The sequence below is a fragment of the Schistocerca americana genome, chromosome 4 (assembly GCF_021461395.2).
Source record: "Schistocerca americana isolate TAMUIC-IGC-003095 chromosome 4, iqSchAmer2.1, whole genome shotgun sequence".
In the NCBI taxonomy this organism is placed as follows: domain Eukaryota; kingdom Metazoa; phylum Arthropoda; class Insecta; order Orthoptera; family Acrididae; genus Schistocerca; species Schistocerca americana.
The window spans coordinates 496,512,762-496,530,424 of record NC_060122.1 but is presented as its reverse complement, the minus strand read 5'-3'; the positions used below and the strand labels follow the sequence as shown (position 1 = coordinate 496,530,424).

Below are 17,663 nucleotides of genomic sequence, written 5' to 3'. Positions count from 1 at the left end.
GGGGCGTGAGCGGAAGACGGCCTAATGGTGTGCGGGACCGTAGCCCAGCTTCATGGAGACGGTTGCGAATGGTCCTCGCCGATACCCCAGGAGCAACAGTGTCCCTAATTTGCTGGGAAGTGGCGGTGCGGTCCCCTACGGTCTTGGCGTGCATCCGTGCGTCGCTGAGGTCCGATCCCAGGTCGACGGGCACGTGCACCTTCCGCCGACCACTGGCGACAACATCGATGTACTGTGGAGACCTCACGCCCCACGTGTTGAGCAATTCGGCGGTACGTCCACCCGGCCTCCCGCATGCCCACTATACGCCCTCGCTCAAAGTCCGTCAACTGCACATACGGTTGACGTCCACGCTGTCGCGGCATGCTACCAGTGTTAAAGACTGCGATGGAGCTCCGTATGCCACGGCAAACTGGCTGACACTGACGGCGGCGGCGCACAAATGCTGCGCAGCTAGCGCCATTCGACGGCCAACACCGCGGTTCCTGGTGTGTCCGCTGTGCCGTGCGTGTGATCATTGCTTGTGCAGCCCTCTCGCAGTGTCCGGAGCAAGTATGGTGGGTCTGACACACCGGTGTCAATGTGTTCTTTTTTCCATTTCCAGGAGTGTATTTCCACAACAAAGCAGTTGTCAAGCCACAAGAAGCCATAATACGACAGCTGCTGGTTTAGAGACTGATCGCACTTGTACTGCTAGCTGTACTTTATGCGATGAGCACCCGCTCATCATACCTACTAATGTGTCTGCCTAGACTCCAACCAGAATGTGAACTATTGTTGGTTTCACGCCGCTAAATATTGCCGAGTTCGGTTTCAGAAGGCCACTATGCCCACTGACGCTGTTTTGTTTTTCCGCGCTCGCAATGACACTCCCTGAACGCGAATTCCCGTAGCGTTTTCCAAGCCTAGTAGATGTGATGGCCGGCGAAATTTAAATAAGTTGAATGCTGTACCCCAAGTGTTATTTAAATTGAAACCTCTATCACTGTCAAGTTTTCTGTCATCTTTATTTTGATAAAAATATATAGAAAAATAACAAGGGACGGCGGCTTCAATTTAAATAAAGTTCTGGGTCTGGAACTCAACTTATCATAATCTCGCCGGCCATCTCATCCACCAGAGTTGGAAAACGCGGAGAGAATTTTCGTTCACGGGATATCAGTGCGTGCTCGGAAAAACAAAAGAGCATAGTGGGTGTTGGGAATCGAACTCAGCAATAAACAGCGGTGCGACATCAACAATAATTCACAGTCTGGTTGGAATCCATGCACCAAGTACGCATAACAGCAAAACTTGCAGCACCGTAAGAAGACGGCTGTGTTGGTGGTCGAAATATTGTGCATAAAATGGAAATAGCAGCTCGGTTGAGCATCTGGAAGCACTCCATTAATCAGTCGCACCGAGATGGCCTGAGATGACCACATGTGTGTTTCCTGTCGTTGGATTTGGTCAAGTAACAACTGGCGTGACGGGAAACGCGGCCGCTGACGCTGCTGCGAAGGCTGCAGTCCTCGTACCTCGGCCCGCTAGTTCTGCCGTTCTCTCCGATGACCTCGGTGTTGCCCTCCGTCAGCAGGTGGTATCGCTTTAGCATCATCACTGGTCTTCCTTTCATGGGGACAAGCTCCAGAGTATTACACTACTGGACATTAAAATTGCTACACCAAGATGAAATGCAGATGATAAACGGATATTCATTGGACAAATATATTATACTAGAACTGACAAGTGATTACATTTTCACGCAATTTGGGTGCATAGATCTTGAGAAATCAGTACCCAGAACAACCACCTCTGGCCGTAATAACGGCTTTGATACGCCTGGGCATTGAGTCAAACAGAGCTTGGATGGCGTGTACAGGTACAGCTGCCCATGCAGCTTCAACACGATACCACAGTTCATCAAGAGTAGTGACTGGCGTATTGTGAGAACCAGTCGCTCGGCCACCATTGACGAGACGTTTTCAATTGGTGGGAGATCTGGAGAATGTGCTGGCTAGGGCAGCAGTAGAACATTTTCTGTATCCAGAAAAGCCCGTACAGGACCTGCAACATGCGGTCGTGCATTATCCTGCTGAAATGTAGGGTTTCGCAGGGATCGAATGGATGGTAGAGCCATGGGTCGTAACACATCTGAAATGTAACGTCCACTGTTCAAAGTGCCGTCAATGCGAAGAAGAGGTGATACGCCAATATGGCGATGACGAATACACGTTTCCAATGTGCGTTCATCGCGATGTCGCCAACCACGGATGCGACAATCATGATGCTGTAAACAGAACCTGGATTCATCCGAAAAAATGACGTTTTGCTATTTGTGCACCCAGGTTCGTCGTCGAGTACACCATCGCAAGCGTTCCTGTCTGTGATGCAGCGTCAAGGATAACCGCAGCCGTGGTCTCCGAGCTGCTGCAAACGTCGTCGAACTGTTCGTGCAGATGTTTGTTGTCTTTCAAACGTCCCCATCTGTTGACTCAGGGATCAAGACGTGGCTGCACGATCCGTTACACTGGTTACAGCCATGCGGATAAGATGCCTGTGTTCTCGACTGCTAGTGATACGAGGCCGTTGGGATCCAGCACGGTGTTCCGTATTACCCTTCTGAACCCACCGATTCCATATTCTGCTAACAGTCATTGGATCTTGACCAATGCGAGCAGCAATGTCGCGATACGATAAACCGCAATCGCGATAGAATACATTCCGACCTTTATCAAAGTCAGAAACGTGAAGGTATGCATTCCTCCTCCTTACACGAGGCATCACAACAACGTTTCACCAGGCAACGCCAGTCAACTGCTGTTTGTGTATGAGAAATCGGTTGTAAACTTTCCTCATGTCAGCACGTTGTAGGTGTCGCCACTGGCGTCAACCTTGTGTGAGTGCTCTGAAAAGCTAATCATTTGCATATCACAGCATCTTCTTCCTGTCGTTTAAATTTCGCGTCTGTAGCACGTCATCTTCGTGATGTAGCAATTTTAATGGCCAGTAGTGTAAATCTCCCGCAGCGGCTTGCCCTCTCGCCGCGAGGAGGTCATTTCAGCTCGGCTGCTTATTGGTCACTGTCTTTTCAGCCATCACCATTTGTTAAATGGTGATCCGCCATGATCCCCCACCACTTTGCGCTCATCCCCGGTTCGCCACTTCCTGACGGAATTCCTCTTTTTAACAACTACGTTTTGATTTATGTTTGCCGTCTGAGTGATCGGCCGCTTTAGCTAAAGACGCGCGGACTGTCGACAGCGTTTTACTTTTTATCCGTCGTAGCAATATGGTGAAGGACATTTAATCTTTAGTTCAAGACCTCCATTGTCTTTATGGTATATTTTATGACCCTTTCTCCAAGAGAAAGTCCCTGTTTTTAGCTGTCTTTCCTTCCGCGAATTGGGGGTAATTTTTAGTCGCTTTCAACTCCTTTTTCGTCTTCGTTTTCTACGGTTCTGACATGGGCGCTTATGACATTAGTTGTTTTTGCGCACATAGAGTGAAGGAATGGAGCCTTGTTTCCTGAAGCTCATCATCGTATCATCAAAAATATCGTTGAAAGAACAGTGGGAGGGAAGAATAAAAGAGGTAGATCGAAACTAGAATACATCGAGCAGATCATGAAGGATATCAGATGCACCACCTATACCGTTGTCAAAGGGAAAACCGAAGACAGAAGTGGATGGCAAGCTGCTGCCAACCAACCTGATGGTTGGAGACCGAAGAATAAGAATAATAAGAAGAGTCTGGTGCTTCGGTGTTAACATTTGTACACCGTTTTATGGCGGTGTGCGAGCGGCCTACCTTGTCCTGCCAGTGCTTGTTCTGGAGGCACTTGTGGTAGCGCATGCTGCTGAACGTGACGCTGGTGTAGAGCGGCACCCACAAGGCCGGCATCAGCCGCTGCAGCACCAGGTCCACCCGCTTGCGGATCAGGAACGACGAGCGCGTCACCAGGTCCCGCATCTGCAACCACACAGGCGCGCCGCGTCAGCGGCCTTAATGGCGCTTGCTCTGCGTCGTCTTTGTCAAGTACAGTTTCTTTTGAAGGAATAAACATTAGACAGGAAAAGTAAGGACCGAACAACAAAAAAAGGGAGAGTATGTACTTTGATGTCCAGTCGACGTTTTGCTCCTTAGTGACTAAACATAACACCACTTTACAACGAATTGATCGCGATCATCAGGATGATCTAAAATGGAATGGCCTTAATTGTGTTAAGAAAAACACCTTTTGCTTTTGGAGTTTTTCATAACACCGTCCGCTTTCGTAGCTCAGTGGTCAGCGAGTTCGGCTCCTCTCTTGAAGGTGTAGACGTGCAAAATAATTTCTGCACAGTAGGTGTTGACTTTCATTCTTTCAGTACAATACACAGTTACCTTCGTCTGATGTGAGACATGCTGATCGTCCGCGAGGTTGTCACAAAAACTGTTTTGTGTCCAAGTAATCTGCATTCGTTTCCTTAATAAGGCGACAAATCATGTAGGGCATTTTCTACGTTTAAACGACACTCATGTAGAGATTCTTTTTTTCCTTTCATTTTTTAATTAGACTTCTGCCTCGTTCGGTGTGACCCGTCACGATTGCCTCACTCTGACTTTGCTAGTCTCTGCTTTATATTCTCCTCGCTTCATCTGTCATTCGTTATTCTGTCTGCAATGTAATAGAATTCCTTCACTTACTCTCCTACATCGTCCCTAATTTTAATCTTAAGATTATCACTAATCTCATTTCTGCTACTTTTCATTACTTTCGTCTTTCTTGGGTTTAATCTCAATCCACATTTTATGGACAGCAGACTGTTCATTCAATTCAGTACATCCAGTAATTCTTCCTCACTTCCACCGAGGATGGCAATGTCATCATCGAATCTTATCATGCATATCACTTCATCCCAAACTCCGTTACTTTTCATTCTGTGTACAGGCTGAACAATTGGGAAGAAAGGCTGCATCCCAACCTTACGAGTATTTGTCCCTTGATCTTCTATTTTTATTCTTCCACCTTGCTTCTTTGAAGTTACCTTCCTTGTACTTGTACTATATCTGCGCCTTACAATCCAATATCTGATTTTTGAATCTCTGTCTCATGTCGTAATCCAGCTAGTATCTTTCCGTGCATCTATGCTAATTACAGGTGTACCGCTTATGAGTCTTGGAAAGTTTATTTGCTTTTAGTAGCTGAAATTTATTTCAGGATCGAGAACTCTTCCTCCTCCCCCATTTACGCTATGGATCGCGAATTCTTCCTAAACTATGGCTTCTATTACTTTTGCAACTACAGCGTTCCAATGCCCCATGGTTATTAGATGTCCTCATACACTCCCTCTGTATTTTCATACTCTCCTTGTGACGTTCGCATGTAAACCTGCACTATTATTGCTGGGCGCTGATAACCACGCAGTTGAGCGCCCCACAAACCAAACAAAACCAACATTATTGCTGGCGTTGGGTTGTTGACAGTTACGATGAGAATAACTGTGTCACAGATCTCTTCTCAGTTATTCGGAATTAATTTGCTGAATGCGAATCGTTTGTCGGCAGCTGTATCGGGACTCGAACCCGGATTTCCTGCTTGTCCCGATCAGTCGCCTCAACCACGTCGGCTATTCTTGCAAGCTCCCTGAGCCGACCGAGACGCCGGCCGTTGTGGCTGAGCGGTTCTAGGCGCTTCAGTCTGGAACCGTGCGACCGCTACGGACGCAGGTTCGAATCCTGCCTCGGGCATGGATGTGTGTGATGTCCTTAGGTTAGTTAGATTTAGGTGGTTCTCAGCTCTAGGGGATTGATGACCTCAGATGTTAAGTCCCATAGTGCTCAGAGCCATTTGAACCAACCGACGCAGACGTCCACATGAAAACTGTCTACATCTTTATAAGGTAGTCCGTTCAATTCATCACCTAATCATTACTTGAATTCCCGCAACAGGGAGAACGAGAAAACGAAGAATCGAGACTAATGCTGTTATCGTTGTATGGACAACTGTACTTGGAATACAATTGGAGTCTTACTGGTTGCTTATTTTATATCTTGTCTTCCTGTTCATGACGAATCCCACGCCTGTTGCACCGTTTTCGGCTGTTGTTGATATTACCCAACATTCGCCTGGCCAGAAATCATTCTCTTATTTCCATTTCATTTCACTGAGATCTGAGATGTTACGCTCTAACTCAAAATATTACCTTTTCATTAGTTTTTCAATATTTTTCTCATGGATATCCCTCCCCCTCCCCCCTCCCAGGCAGTCCTCTCCCGGAGATGTAAAGTACATTACAATAAACTTTTAATGTAACACGTTGTGACTATAATGACATTCCTGTGACCTGCGATTACTGATAATAAAAACAAAGGACTTATCTCTGTCGTCAGTTGAGAGACACAGTTCACGTTATACTAACACTTACTTGTCGAGGACATCAACGACTTGCTCCATGTTCGCGTCTAAATAGATGTAATGATTATTTTTCAATACATTCACTCAAAATACCAGCGTTAATAAATGCTTTTAAGATTCGTGATGTCGTGGAACCTCATTCACTTTGTGTCGACCTTGGCTGCAAACGTTAGATATGAAGGAGAGTGGATCTTACCTCGATGTAGTTGTACATGGCGAGGTCGACGATGGCGTGGGCGTCTGGACTGCGCAGGCGCGAGAACTCGAACAGCGCCTCGGCCTGACCTTTGGAGGCGAGCAGCTCGTCCAGCAGCAGGCAGTCCTCGAAGCCCTGCACAACAGGTTCCAAGCAGCTGTGAGGAAGGTTAGTGTTTAGCATGTCATCGGCGACGAGGCCACTGAAGACACAGCACAACCTCGGAACGGCGGAGAATGGGAAACGAAGCTGGCCGTGCTCCTTCAAAGGAATCATGTCGACATTTGCCGAAAGCGACCTAGCGAAATCTAGGCCTGAATGTCCGGAAGGGGATTTGGTTCGCGAATACAAGTCCAGTGTGTGACCTCTCCGTCATCTCGCTCGGTTGAATAGTCGGCCCACTGCGAACCAGCCACGGGTTAGACGTAAACAGCATTAAGGGACGCTATGAGATATGATCAAGAAGCAACGCGAGTTTTTTTAATTTCGCGAGCGTCTGATCTAAAAAAAAGTTTTTTTTTGCCTTGTTGATACACGTGTTCCAGATATATGTTTAAATTTTCAGTTGCTTTGAATATTTATTTTATTGTTGGCAGTCGAAAGGGTTATACGAGTTTTCGAGTGCTCGGCATTTCGGAAAAGATGTATCAAAGAATTTTCATTAAATTTTGCTTGAAAAATGGAATAAAGCGCAGCACTGCATTCTAAATGTTTACAGTGCCTTTTGGCGAATCTACTACGAGTAAGGCAAGAGTTTACAAGTGTTATAAACGTTTATGACGACAATGTAGCAGAAGCAAAGAAAATGGTTCTGGAAAATCGCCTAATCACCATCACAGAGGCTGTTGATGATGTCTGCATATCCTGTGGCTCATGACAAGCAATTTTTTTTCGGAAGCTCTGGACATGAAGCATGTAGCAGCAAAGTTTGTTCCGAAATTGTCGAATTTCGACTAAAAACGACGTCGCGTAGACATCACCCAGTAATTGTTGAATAAAGTCGACAACGATCGTGAACTTGTATAGAAGGTTGTAACAGGTAACGAAACATGGGTATACGGGTATGACGTTGAAACCAAAGCCCAGAGGAAACTGCCTGAAGAGATAAGCCCGAAAAAAATTCGACAAGTTCGATCACATGTGAAGGTCCTCCTAACTGTTTTCTTCGATTTCAATGGGATAGTGGATCGTGAGTTCCTACCTTATTGTCGCACGCCCAATGAGGAATACCACCTGGAAGGTAAGCGCCGTTTGTGAGAAGCAATCTGAAGAAAACGATTACAATTGTGCCAAAACAACTCATGGAGATTGCATCACGATGATGCTCCCGCTCATATCTCAACGCTTGTTCGTGAGTTTTTGGCAAAAAACCAAAACCATAGTGGTGCGTCAGCCATCGTATCCGCCAGATAGGACCTGCTGCGTCTTCTTTCTAGTCTCGAGGCTGAGGAGAACTATAAAAGGATGTCGTTTTGCCAACATTGATGAGATAAAAACAGAATCGCTGAAGGATGTGTACGCCATAACGAAAAGTGAGTTCCACAAGTGCTTCCAAGATTGCGAAAAGCGCTAGAGCAAATGTATTGCCTCTGATGGGGAGAGCTTTGAAGGGAATAAAGTTGATGTTGATGAATAAACACAGATTATTTAAGAAAAACAAGCATTCCAGTTGCTTTTAGATCACAGTTCGTATGAACTCTGGGCATAGACTCCTGATAGACTACAAGGAGACAGTTTACCACCTGATAGTCTTGTTTCTGGTGATTTGGTGCTGCACTCAATCTGCCTGTCTGTCTTTTGCGTGTACAGAAATGTAGAAATTAGAAGTCCGGAGGCGGGCAACCACACAGCAAAGTAAGCGAAATTGAAAAAGTGAAGTCATGACCAGGTAAGACTGCTTTTGGCCGAAAATGAGATTTTACCATCATTGCATAATTTGAAAACTGCTCGACCGTATTGTGGAAGATTGACACATGTCCATGGGAACAATCAAGGATGACATAGGGAATGGACTTGTCGACGTCGGCTGTTTGGGGCAAGAACCAGACATGTCCCGAAATTGTCTTGACATTGCACCAAACAGCAGTCAGATTCTGGCATGTGAAAGGAGTAGAACGCAACGCAGTTATTTCTCCAGTGTCATTTCTGAGCATAGGAGGCCACACAAAAAAATTTAGGTTTTTATTGAATTTACGTTATCTAGCAACTTCCGTTGCTGGGCTTTCGGTAAGTGAAAGTCAGAGTAATTTAATGGAAAGTTTATTGTATGCTGTCTCTGCTTGTTATAATACAGTTTTGATACGTTTTCATAGTATTTGTCACATGCAATTGTAGTGACAAATGGCAATGATGGTACTTGAAAGAAAACGGTCGGTACAGTTCATTTCTTGTTACCTTATGTCTGGTTGCTAGTCGCACAACATGTCTGAACATGACAGCGATTTAAGTGCTTCAGAGAGTGAGTATAAAATAGATACGAGCACTTCTAGTTATGAAACAAGTGTCCCAAAATCTCCTAAGAAGCGGTTGCAAAAGATAAGTAAGACCCACCGTGGTTTAATAGCCGTGGTAAACTGCTACGTAAAAAAAGAGAGCTTCAACATAATTCAACAGAAGTCTATATCTAGCTGACAACAAAACACTGAACGAAGTGAAAGTGAGCGTAAGGAGAGCAATAAGAGTGGCGTTCAATGACTTTCAAAATGAAGTTTTGTCAGCCGACCTGAGTAAGAGCCAAAAGCGGTTTTCGTCTTACATAAAATCAGCAAACGGTTAGAAATCCTCTATTCATTCACTCAATGACCAAACGGGCACAGAATCGGAAGATAACAGAGAAAAGGTCTAAATAATAAATTCTGTCTTCCGAAATTGTTTCATCGCGGAAGATCGTAATACGGTCCCTCCTTTCAATCATCGTACGAACGTCGAATTGGGACATATTGAGAATAGAAAAATAGCTGCAATCGCTTAGTAGTGGAAAGGCATCAGGATCAGATGAGATATCTGTAAGAGTCTACAAAGATTATGTGAAAGCAGCAGATTACCGTTGATCGCTGGAGCAAGGAATGGTAGTTGGCGAGCGGAAAATAGCGCAGGTCATCCCCGTTTTCAAGAAGGGCCGTAGGACAGATGCACATGACTGCTGGCCTATGTCATTCACGTCAGTCTCTTGTAACATTATGGAACATGTTTTATGGTCAAGAATTATGACATTTTTGGAGAACGAAAATTCCCTCTATAAAAATCAACAGAGATCTTGCGAAACTCGGCTCACTATGTGCCTCAATGAGATCCATAGCGCTATAGATAATAGGGATAGGTTAATACTATCTTCCTTGATTTCAGGAGGGCATTTGACACCGTCCCACATTGCCTTTTAGTGAAAAAAATACGTGTTCACCGAGTAACGGACCAGATTTGCGACTGGATTCAAGACTTCCTCGTTTATAGAACTCTATTATTACTTATAACGGAACAAAATCGACAGATGGAAAATAATTTCCGGAGTCCCCATGCAACTATGAAAGGTACGTTACTATTTACAAAGCATATAAATGCTCAATTATATTGCATTGGATGTCTTAACACTGTTCTCTAATGTTGCGGTTGTCTACAAGAAAATAGCAACACCAGAAGATGACATAGATTTGTAGAATGATCTCCAGACGACTGACGAATGGTGCGGGCCTTGGCAGTTGACCCTGAGCGTCACTAAATGTAACATGTTGCACATACATAGGGAAAGAAATCCACTACTGTGTAACTATACTATTGATGACAAATTACTTGAAACAATATCTACCGTAAAATATCTAGGAGTAATTATCCAGAGCGACCCTAAGTGGACTGACCATGTAAAATAAATAGTAGGAAAAGTAGATGCCAGACAGATTCAAAGGAAGAATCTAAACGATTCACCCACGAGGGAGGGGCCTTACAAGGTGCTTGTTCGACCGATCATTATGTGCTGTTCGTCAGTCTGTGACGCTTACCAGGTAGGACTGATGAAAGAGAGAGACAAGATCCAACGAAGAGCGGCACGTTTCGTCACAGGTTCGTTTATTTGGAGCGAAAGTGTTAAAGAGATGCTCCATAGACTCCAGTGGCGGAGGCGTTGTGCCTCACGGAGAGGTTTGCTGTCGAAATTTTAAGTGAGCAGTTTCCAGGAAGAGGACAACATATTACTTCCGCCCATGAAATGAGCGCGACGGGTGAACTCGAAAAAATAAAGCTTATACAGAGGCTTGCCGACAATCATTCTTTCCATGCGCAATTCGTGAGTGGAACAAGGAAGGAGGGATCATTTAATGGTAACGTCAACCTCCGTGAGGTGCCTTGCGGAGTGTGACGTAGGTGTAGATGAAGATGCTGTCTTGTTGAAAGCTGATCATACTTTTTTCATTTGTTAAATTTTGATTTAATTTCTTCGGCTTTAGTAAAATGTGGAAGTTTTCCTCTCACCCAGACATTCTGTACACCTACATAGGACCACCTTTGCGACTAATTTATATCCTAATGAGTGTTATTTACGTTTCCCATTTACAAAGTCTCATTCTTTTGTGAACAGATTGAGAATACGTCATATTTTACTGTCATATCATCCTTATCTGACATGTAATATTGATATTTTATATGAAAACTTTTTCCACTCGTTCATGAATTTCACCGCTATTTTGCTATTTTAAGTTAAACCAACAATAAATAAAGACATGTAGTACGTACCTTCCTGCCAATTTTTCCAGCTTTAATGCTGTGCAACACTAACAAGTTACTAAAATTCTGACTTTTAATTTTCCGTAATTGGATTGAGTAACACTTTTATCAGACATCAGCTTCTTATTTCCCGACATTATATTGTAATAAATCGTACAAAATGATGTGTTTTTATAGATCTTTAATTCGCGTCTTCCTCGAAACTACAAACTTTTGTAGCAGTTGAATTATAATACGGAAAACACCAGACACGTCACTTTAGCTTCAGAACGACGCAATTCCCCATGGCGTAAAAAGGTATTCCGGCATGACATCCAGTGCAACACATGAGTTATTAAGTGGAAAACAAGACAAAACCGAAGATCGCAGATAGTTTCAAACTGTTTATTGGTGCGCATGCTCAGTAGGGCCAAATTTCAAATCATGTGAAAGTGTGCTGCCACAGAGTTTACCAGATTTTGCAACACCGTGGACTGCGTGCATGAATTTCTTTGCACAGGATAGTCTTGACGCCAAACATGAAACTACTCTATCTACGGTGAGATCGTCCGTATAGAATTTACGTGCTGAGAGGCAACAAGCCATTTCCGGAGACTCTCGCTTCATTTAGGACTAAAGTGACTGCTAACCATGTGTGATCCGCTACAGAGGGGAGGACCTCTCATGTACAATGGGCTATTGGCCTGATAGTCTCGGGTGCCACTGGGTATCATGGCTGTGCTACCCTCAGTTGCGAATTACTCATCGAAGAACTGAAGAACAAGAAACTGTTCCGTTCCATCAACGGGCTGTTGTAGCTGTCATCCAAGACCATGCTCATCTATACGTTACAATGATTGTGCAAGGCCTTTTCTATTTGATGGATCACAACTATGCCTATTCAGTTGTTACTCATGTAGTATGTTAGCGAATTTTTTCATTCAGTCCTAACGATCCTTCAGCAGTCGGAAGCGAGGAACTTCGGAACCATTTAAGAGATATGTAGAAAACCTTGGTCAGATGCTGGGAGGGGAAGAGGCTCCTATTGTAGTTGTTGTCTTCAGTCCTAAGACTGGTTTGATGCAGCTCTCCATGCTACTCTATCCTGTGCAAGCTTCTTCATCACCCAGTACCTACTGCAGATTACATCTTTCTGAATCTGCTTAGTGTATTCATCTCTTGGTCTCCCTCTACGATTTTTACCCTCCATGCTGCCATACAATACTAAAATGGTGATCCCTTGATGCCTCAGAACATGTCCTACCAACCGATCCCTTCTTCTAGTCAGGTTGTGCCACAAACTCCTCTTCTCCCCAATTCTATTCAATACCTCCTCATTAGTTATGTGATCTACCCATCTAATTTTCAGCATTATTCTGTAGCACCACATTTCGAAAGCTTCTATTCTCTTCTTGTCCAAACTATTTATCGTCCATGTTTCACTTCCATACATGGCTACACTCCATACAAATACTTTCAGAAACGACTTCCTGACACTTAAATCAATACTTGATGTTAACAAATTTCTCTTCTTCAGAAACGCTTTCCTTGCCATTGACAGTCTACATTTTATATCCTCTCTACTTCGACCATCATCAGTTATTTTGCTCCCCAAATAGCAAAACTCCTCTACTACTTTAAGTGTCTCATTTCCTAATCTAATTCCCTCAGCATCACCCGACTTATTTCGACTACATCCCATTATCCTCGTTTTGCTTTTGTTAATGTTCATCTTATACCCTCCTTTCATGACACTGTCCATTCCGTTCAACTGCTCTTCCAAGTCCTTTGCTGTCTCTGACAGAATTACAATGTCATCGGCAAACCTCAAAGTTTTTATTTCTTCTCCATGGATTTTAATACCTACTCCGAACTTTTCTTTCGTTTCCTTTACTGTTTGCTCAATATACAGATTGAATAGCATCGGGGAGAGGTTACAACCCTGTCTTACTCCCTTCCCAACCACTGCTTCCCTTTCATGTCCCTCGACTCTTATAACTGCCATCTGGTTTCTGTACAAATTGTAAATAGCCTTTCGCTCCCTGTATTTTACCCCTGACACCTTCAAAATTTGAAAGAGAGTATACCAGTCAACATTGTCAAAAGCTTTCTCTAAGTCTACAAATGCTAGAAACGTAGGTTTGCCTTTCCTTAATCTATCTTCTAAGATAAGGCGTAGAGTCAGTACTGCCTCACGTGTTCCAACATTTCTGCGGAATCCAAACTGATCTTCCCCAAGGTAGGCTTCTACCAGTTTTTCCATTCGTCTGTAAAGAATTCGCGTTAGTATTTTGCAGCTGTGACTTATTAAACTGATAATTCGGTAATTTTCACATCTGTCAACACCTGCTTTCTTTGGGATTGGAATTATTATATTCTTCTTGAAGTCTGAGGGACTACCAGATGGTAGAGTTTTGTCAGGACTGGCTCTCCCAAGGCTGTCAGTAGCTCTAATGGAATGTTGTCTACTCCCGGGGCCTTGTTTCGACTCAGGTCTTTCAGCGCTCTGTCAAACTCTTCACGCAGTATCATATCTCCCATTTTATCTTCATCCACATCCTCTTCCATTTCCATAATATTGTCCTCAAGTACATCGCCCTTGTATAGACCCTCTATATACTCCTTCCACCTTTCTGCTTTCCCTTCTTTGCTTAGAACTGGGTTTCCATCTGAGCTCTTGATATTCATGCAAGTGGTTCTCTTTTCTCCAAAGGACTCTCTAATTTTCTTGTAGGCAGTATCTATCTTATCCCTCGTGAGATAAGCCTCTACATCCTTACATTTTTCCTCTAGCCATCTCTGCTTAGCCATTTTGCACTTCCTGTCGATCTCATTTTTGAGACGTTTGTATTCCTTTTTGCCTGCTTCATTTACTGCATTTTTATATTTTCTCCTTTGATCAATACTGCTTTAGTTATTTTGACGTGGACATAAAATGATTATAGTATAAACCTGGACGAATCAGACACGTATCTTTTCTTCGTGTAATAACCGGTAATTCGGAAGAACTTTTTATCCATTTTATGGTAAATGTATGAAGTAGTGTAGAAGGGCTACTTTGTGATGAAGAAGTTGGCACAAGAAAGAAATTCATGGGGACTGCATCAAACGTCGGGGCGCTGATGACTCAAGAAAAGAAGCAAACTGCGCAATAAAAGTGTAATGCACGTAGGATTTCACATTAAGTTATAAGACCGTTCAAAACGATTCGACGAACTTTGAACGTGATACGAAGCAACAAAATGTGTCTATGATTTTTGAGCCTTCCTGTCTCGCGCCCTCCTATGGTGTGATCACAGAGTGGTGCAACATTTACATGTGCGTGAAGAAAACCGCAAAGTGTACTACGAAGACCCCTCAATTTGGTAACACCTTCGGTGCCACCCACACACCTTTGTTTAGGACGTTAAGAACGTACCAGTAAGAGGCTTCGACGCCCATTCAGCTCAGTGGTCACACGTGGCTGCTCTAGCGCCTGATGGCAGGCAACACGTTAGTCATTCATTAGGGCGACAATTACGGGCCTTCTAAGAAGTGATACTTTTTTCGCAGTGTATAAACATATACAGAATTATTACTCAGGCAATGGCTGTGTGCATTTCCAATCATTTTGCAGAAGGGGAAACTCTGATAGAGGAACATGAAGAAATGGACGCAAAAAGATACGAATACAAACCTCGAAACCATTGATAACGAATAAATTATTTTGTAGTGTACTGCTTTTGATATTAAGTAATCTCTCTTTGCTTTATCGCCGAGCACGCAGTTTTAATTCTTCAGAAATATTTGAAACGATGTTCTCTTATTCAGAGTTGTTGTCAAAGAGGATTTTTCTGAGCGAAAATTTATTATTTTTGAAGTTATTTTTTCAGCATATTGAATTCCGTCAACCCATTGGTGTGGCCGCAACGTTCTCTTAGATTAACTTTGCCCATATTCGGCAATCGGTATTAAAATTAATTTCGGTATTTTCGGAAATAAAATTTTTGTATTTGACGCGCCAGATGCAGTCGACAACTGCCGCTAGAGTGCTGTTCAGTTACAGATTAAGTTTCTAAATGTTTACTAACCAACCATGTTCACGTCAGCTTCCATCTCGCGTGTGAGCACAGCCAAATGCTCATCGTTTTTATGTCGCTTGCTGGGAGGACATGTATGGCTGTAGTGCGCACAAATACCAAGCGGGTGTGTGAACAGTGCTCATAGACTGTAATGGCGATTGACTATTTGCATTAAAACTCTGCAAGAAATTCCACTGTGGTTCCACTCATCTTAAGAATTGAAGAAGTGGTGTTAGTGAACATCTCAGTTCAACACGGTTTGTTTTACTGAGACCGTGTGTGCATCTTATTTCTGTGAAGGCAGAACATCGATTGCACATTTAGTTTTGGAAAAATTCACGGTGGTAGATGATTCACCCTATACATAAAAGTTAATTAACAATTCTCTTCGTGTCTTATTACGAAGGTTACTGTATGCTAAGTGAAATTATTATTTCTCAGATAGCTAGAAAGGCGGCTAATTTCGTAGAAGCAAGTCATTACAGTTTTTCAGGAAATAGTTTCAGATTCTATCTCGTCCTACAACACTCGCTTGATTTCCTTCTAGTCGTTTCATGATGTATTTTAGAAATTCCTAGGAAGGTTGGTACAGCCGACATAAAGTTTGGGGAAACAAACATATCGAAACCACGTAAGGAAACCGAATGTTAGAACTGGAGTTATCTCCTGCAACATCGCTTCAAGAGTAGATATTACTACCATATTGTCATCTGAGAAACTACGGAACTATTCGATAGGACTGTTTAGCCCAAGAATACTCACCGCATTCATTCCTTGGCCATAGAAGGGGACCATGGCATGTGCTGCATCCCCTATGATAACCGTGGAGCTGCCCACGTGGTATGGTTTGCACTGTGCACACAAAAACACACAATCAGTAAAACTCATTCTTAGTTCAACATCTATTATAAAACACGCGAGATAAAATTCTTGCTGCTGGAATACAGAGCATAACACAGTATGTTTTATTGTTAAAGACAGGAGCATCATGAGATGTGTATGCTCGGGTTACAAAACTATAAACGCCAGTTAAGAATCTGACATTCGCGAAGAAAACGTTAAAGTCATTCAAACGGCTTATGAAGTCAAGCGTTGTAATTTTTCGAAAGCAGTGTCAGTATGGTACAGCAGTCTTTGCTAAACGTTACATAAGAGTTAAAGACACTGTGTGAAGATCACAAGAAAAATAGTTTAAGTGAAGGAAAAAAATCACTAAACTGTTTACGTCTGTCACGTGCTGCTCCGATATAACTGGAGCGACTCCTATCCGTGATCAGGCAAATTACGGTGCCCCGATTCATGCAGTACGCCGTCGTCTACGGTTATACACGTTATTGTGAATTTTCAACCTTTTCAGGATTCTTGCGTTTGAATAATGGTAGTTCTGAGAACATTGGAGGCATGCACTAGGCATTTTTTCTGTTTATTTTCTTGAAAGATGATTCGAGGTTGACAGGACTGTACAAATGAGAAAAGCTTACTATGTCCAATACAGCCTAGTGGTTCTTATGCACGCTGATAAAAAGTAGTGCTCGATCGTTCGATCGAGTTGTAGAGAAAGTTTCTTCTTTCTTTATTTATTTTTTCTCGTTTTGTTAGTGAACAGTAGAGGATGAAATAGATGCTATTCAACAGACAATTTAATAAAAAAAGATGCCGATAGTGTAGGAAATTTGTCGTGTGCATTTCTAGGAATCCGTCGTGCCGTTTGACTTTAAACGCAGAAAACTTAAGGTAGATGGGCGGACGGAGTACGAACTGCCATTTGCATTCAACGTCAACCAGACTTCCTTCAACTCACTCTTGTAGTAAATATGAAGTTCCCTATTGGAAACCTCCAGCCGCTACTACAACTTGCTCTGGGAGGTACAACTTGAAATAGTATTTGCGCCGAAAAGTAGCTCACTTTTTGCGCAAAATCTTAGCGAAATCTCCGATCTAATATCCGACACCAGACTCAAACCTTTGAAAACTCTACAGCGTCTACATGAAGCTTAAAGCGTCCGGTAGAACTATGCGCGAAGTCGAGAGTTCTTCATGCCTCTTCGTGTCATTTCCGTAGGGACGGTGGAGGCAGGCAAAGTACAACGCGCACGGAGGCATTACGAACATCATTCTTCTCGCACTCCACACGTGTTTGGAACGAGAAGAAACGATAATCTGTAGTGCAATGCTAAGAATCTTGTGCCATGCACTCTAAAGGTTTGCACAAGATGCAGGTAGATTTAGGCATAAATTCTAAACTCTGCTCTCCAAGGGAACAAATGAAATGATCATATGGCATTTGGCCGGGAGACCACGTCTGGTACACTTCAGGCGCGTTGTACAGCTCTTT

The 17,663-nt window shown here is 43.3% G+C and overlaps 1 protein-coding gene across 1 annotated transcript in view; it reads right to left on the bottom strand.

Moving 5' to 3' along the window:
* LOC124612764 (kynurenine 3-monooxygenase-like) overlaps positions 1-17,663 on the bottom strand; it is a 171,728-nt gene that overhangs the window by 19,874 nt on the left and 134,191 nt on the right. Inside the window, exons 8-10 of the mRNA XM_047141158.1 lie at positions 16,091-16,180; positions 6,576-6,710; positions 3,790-3,951 (exon numbers count right to left, since the gene is read on the bottom strand). Coding sequence (XP_046997114.1) covers positions 3,790-3,951; positions 6,576-6,710; positions 16,091-16,180 — 387 coding nt within the window. The remainder of the gene's footprint in view (positions 1-3,789; positions 3,952-6,575; positions 6,711-16,090; positions 16,181-17,663) is intronic.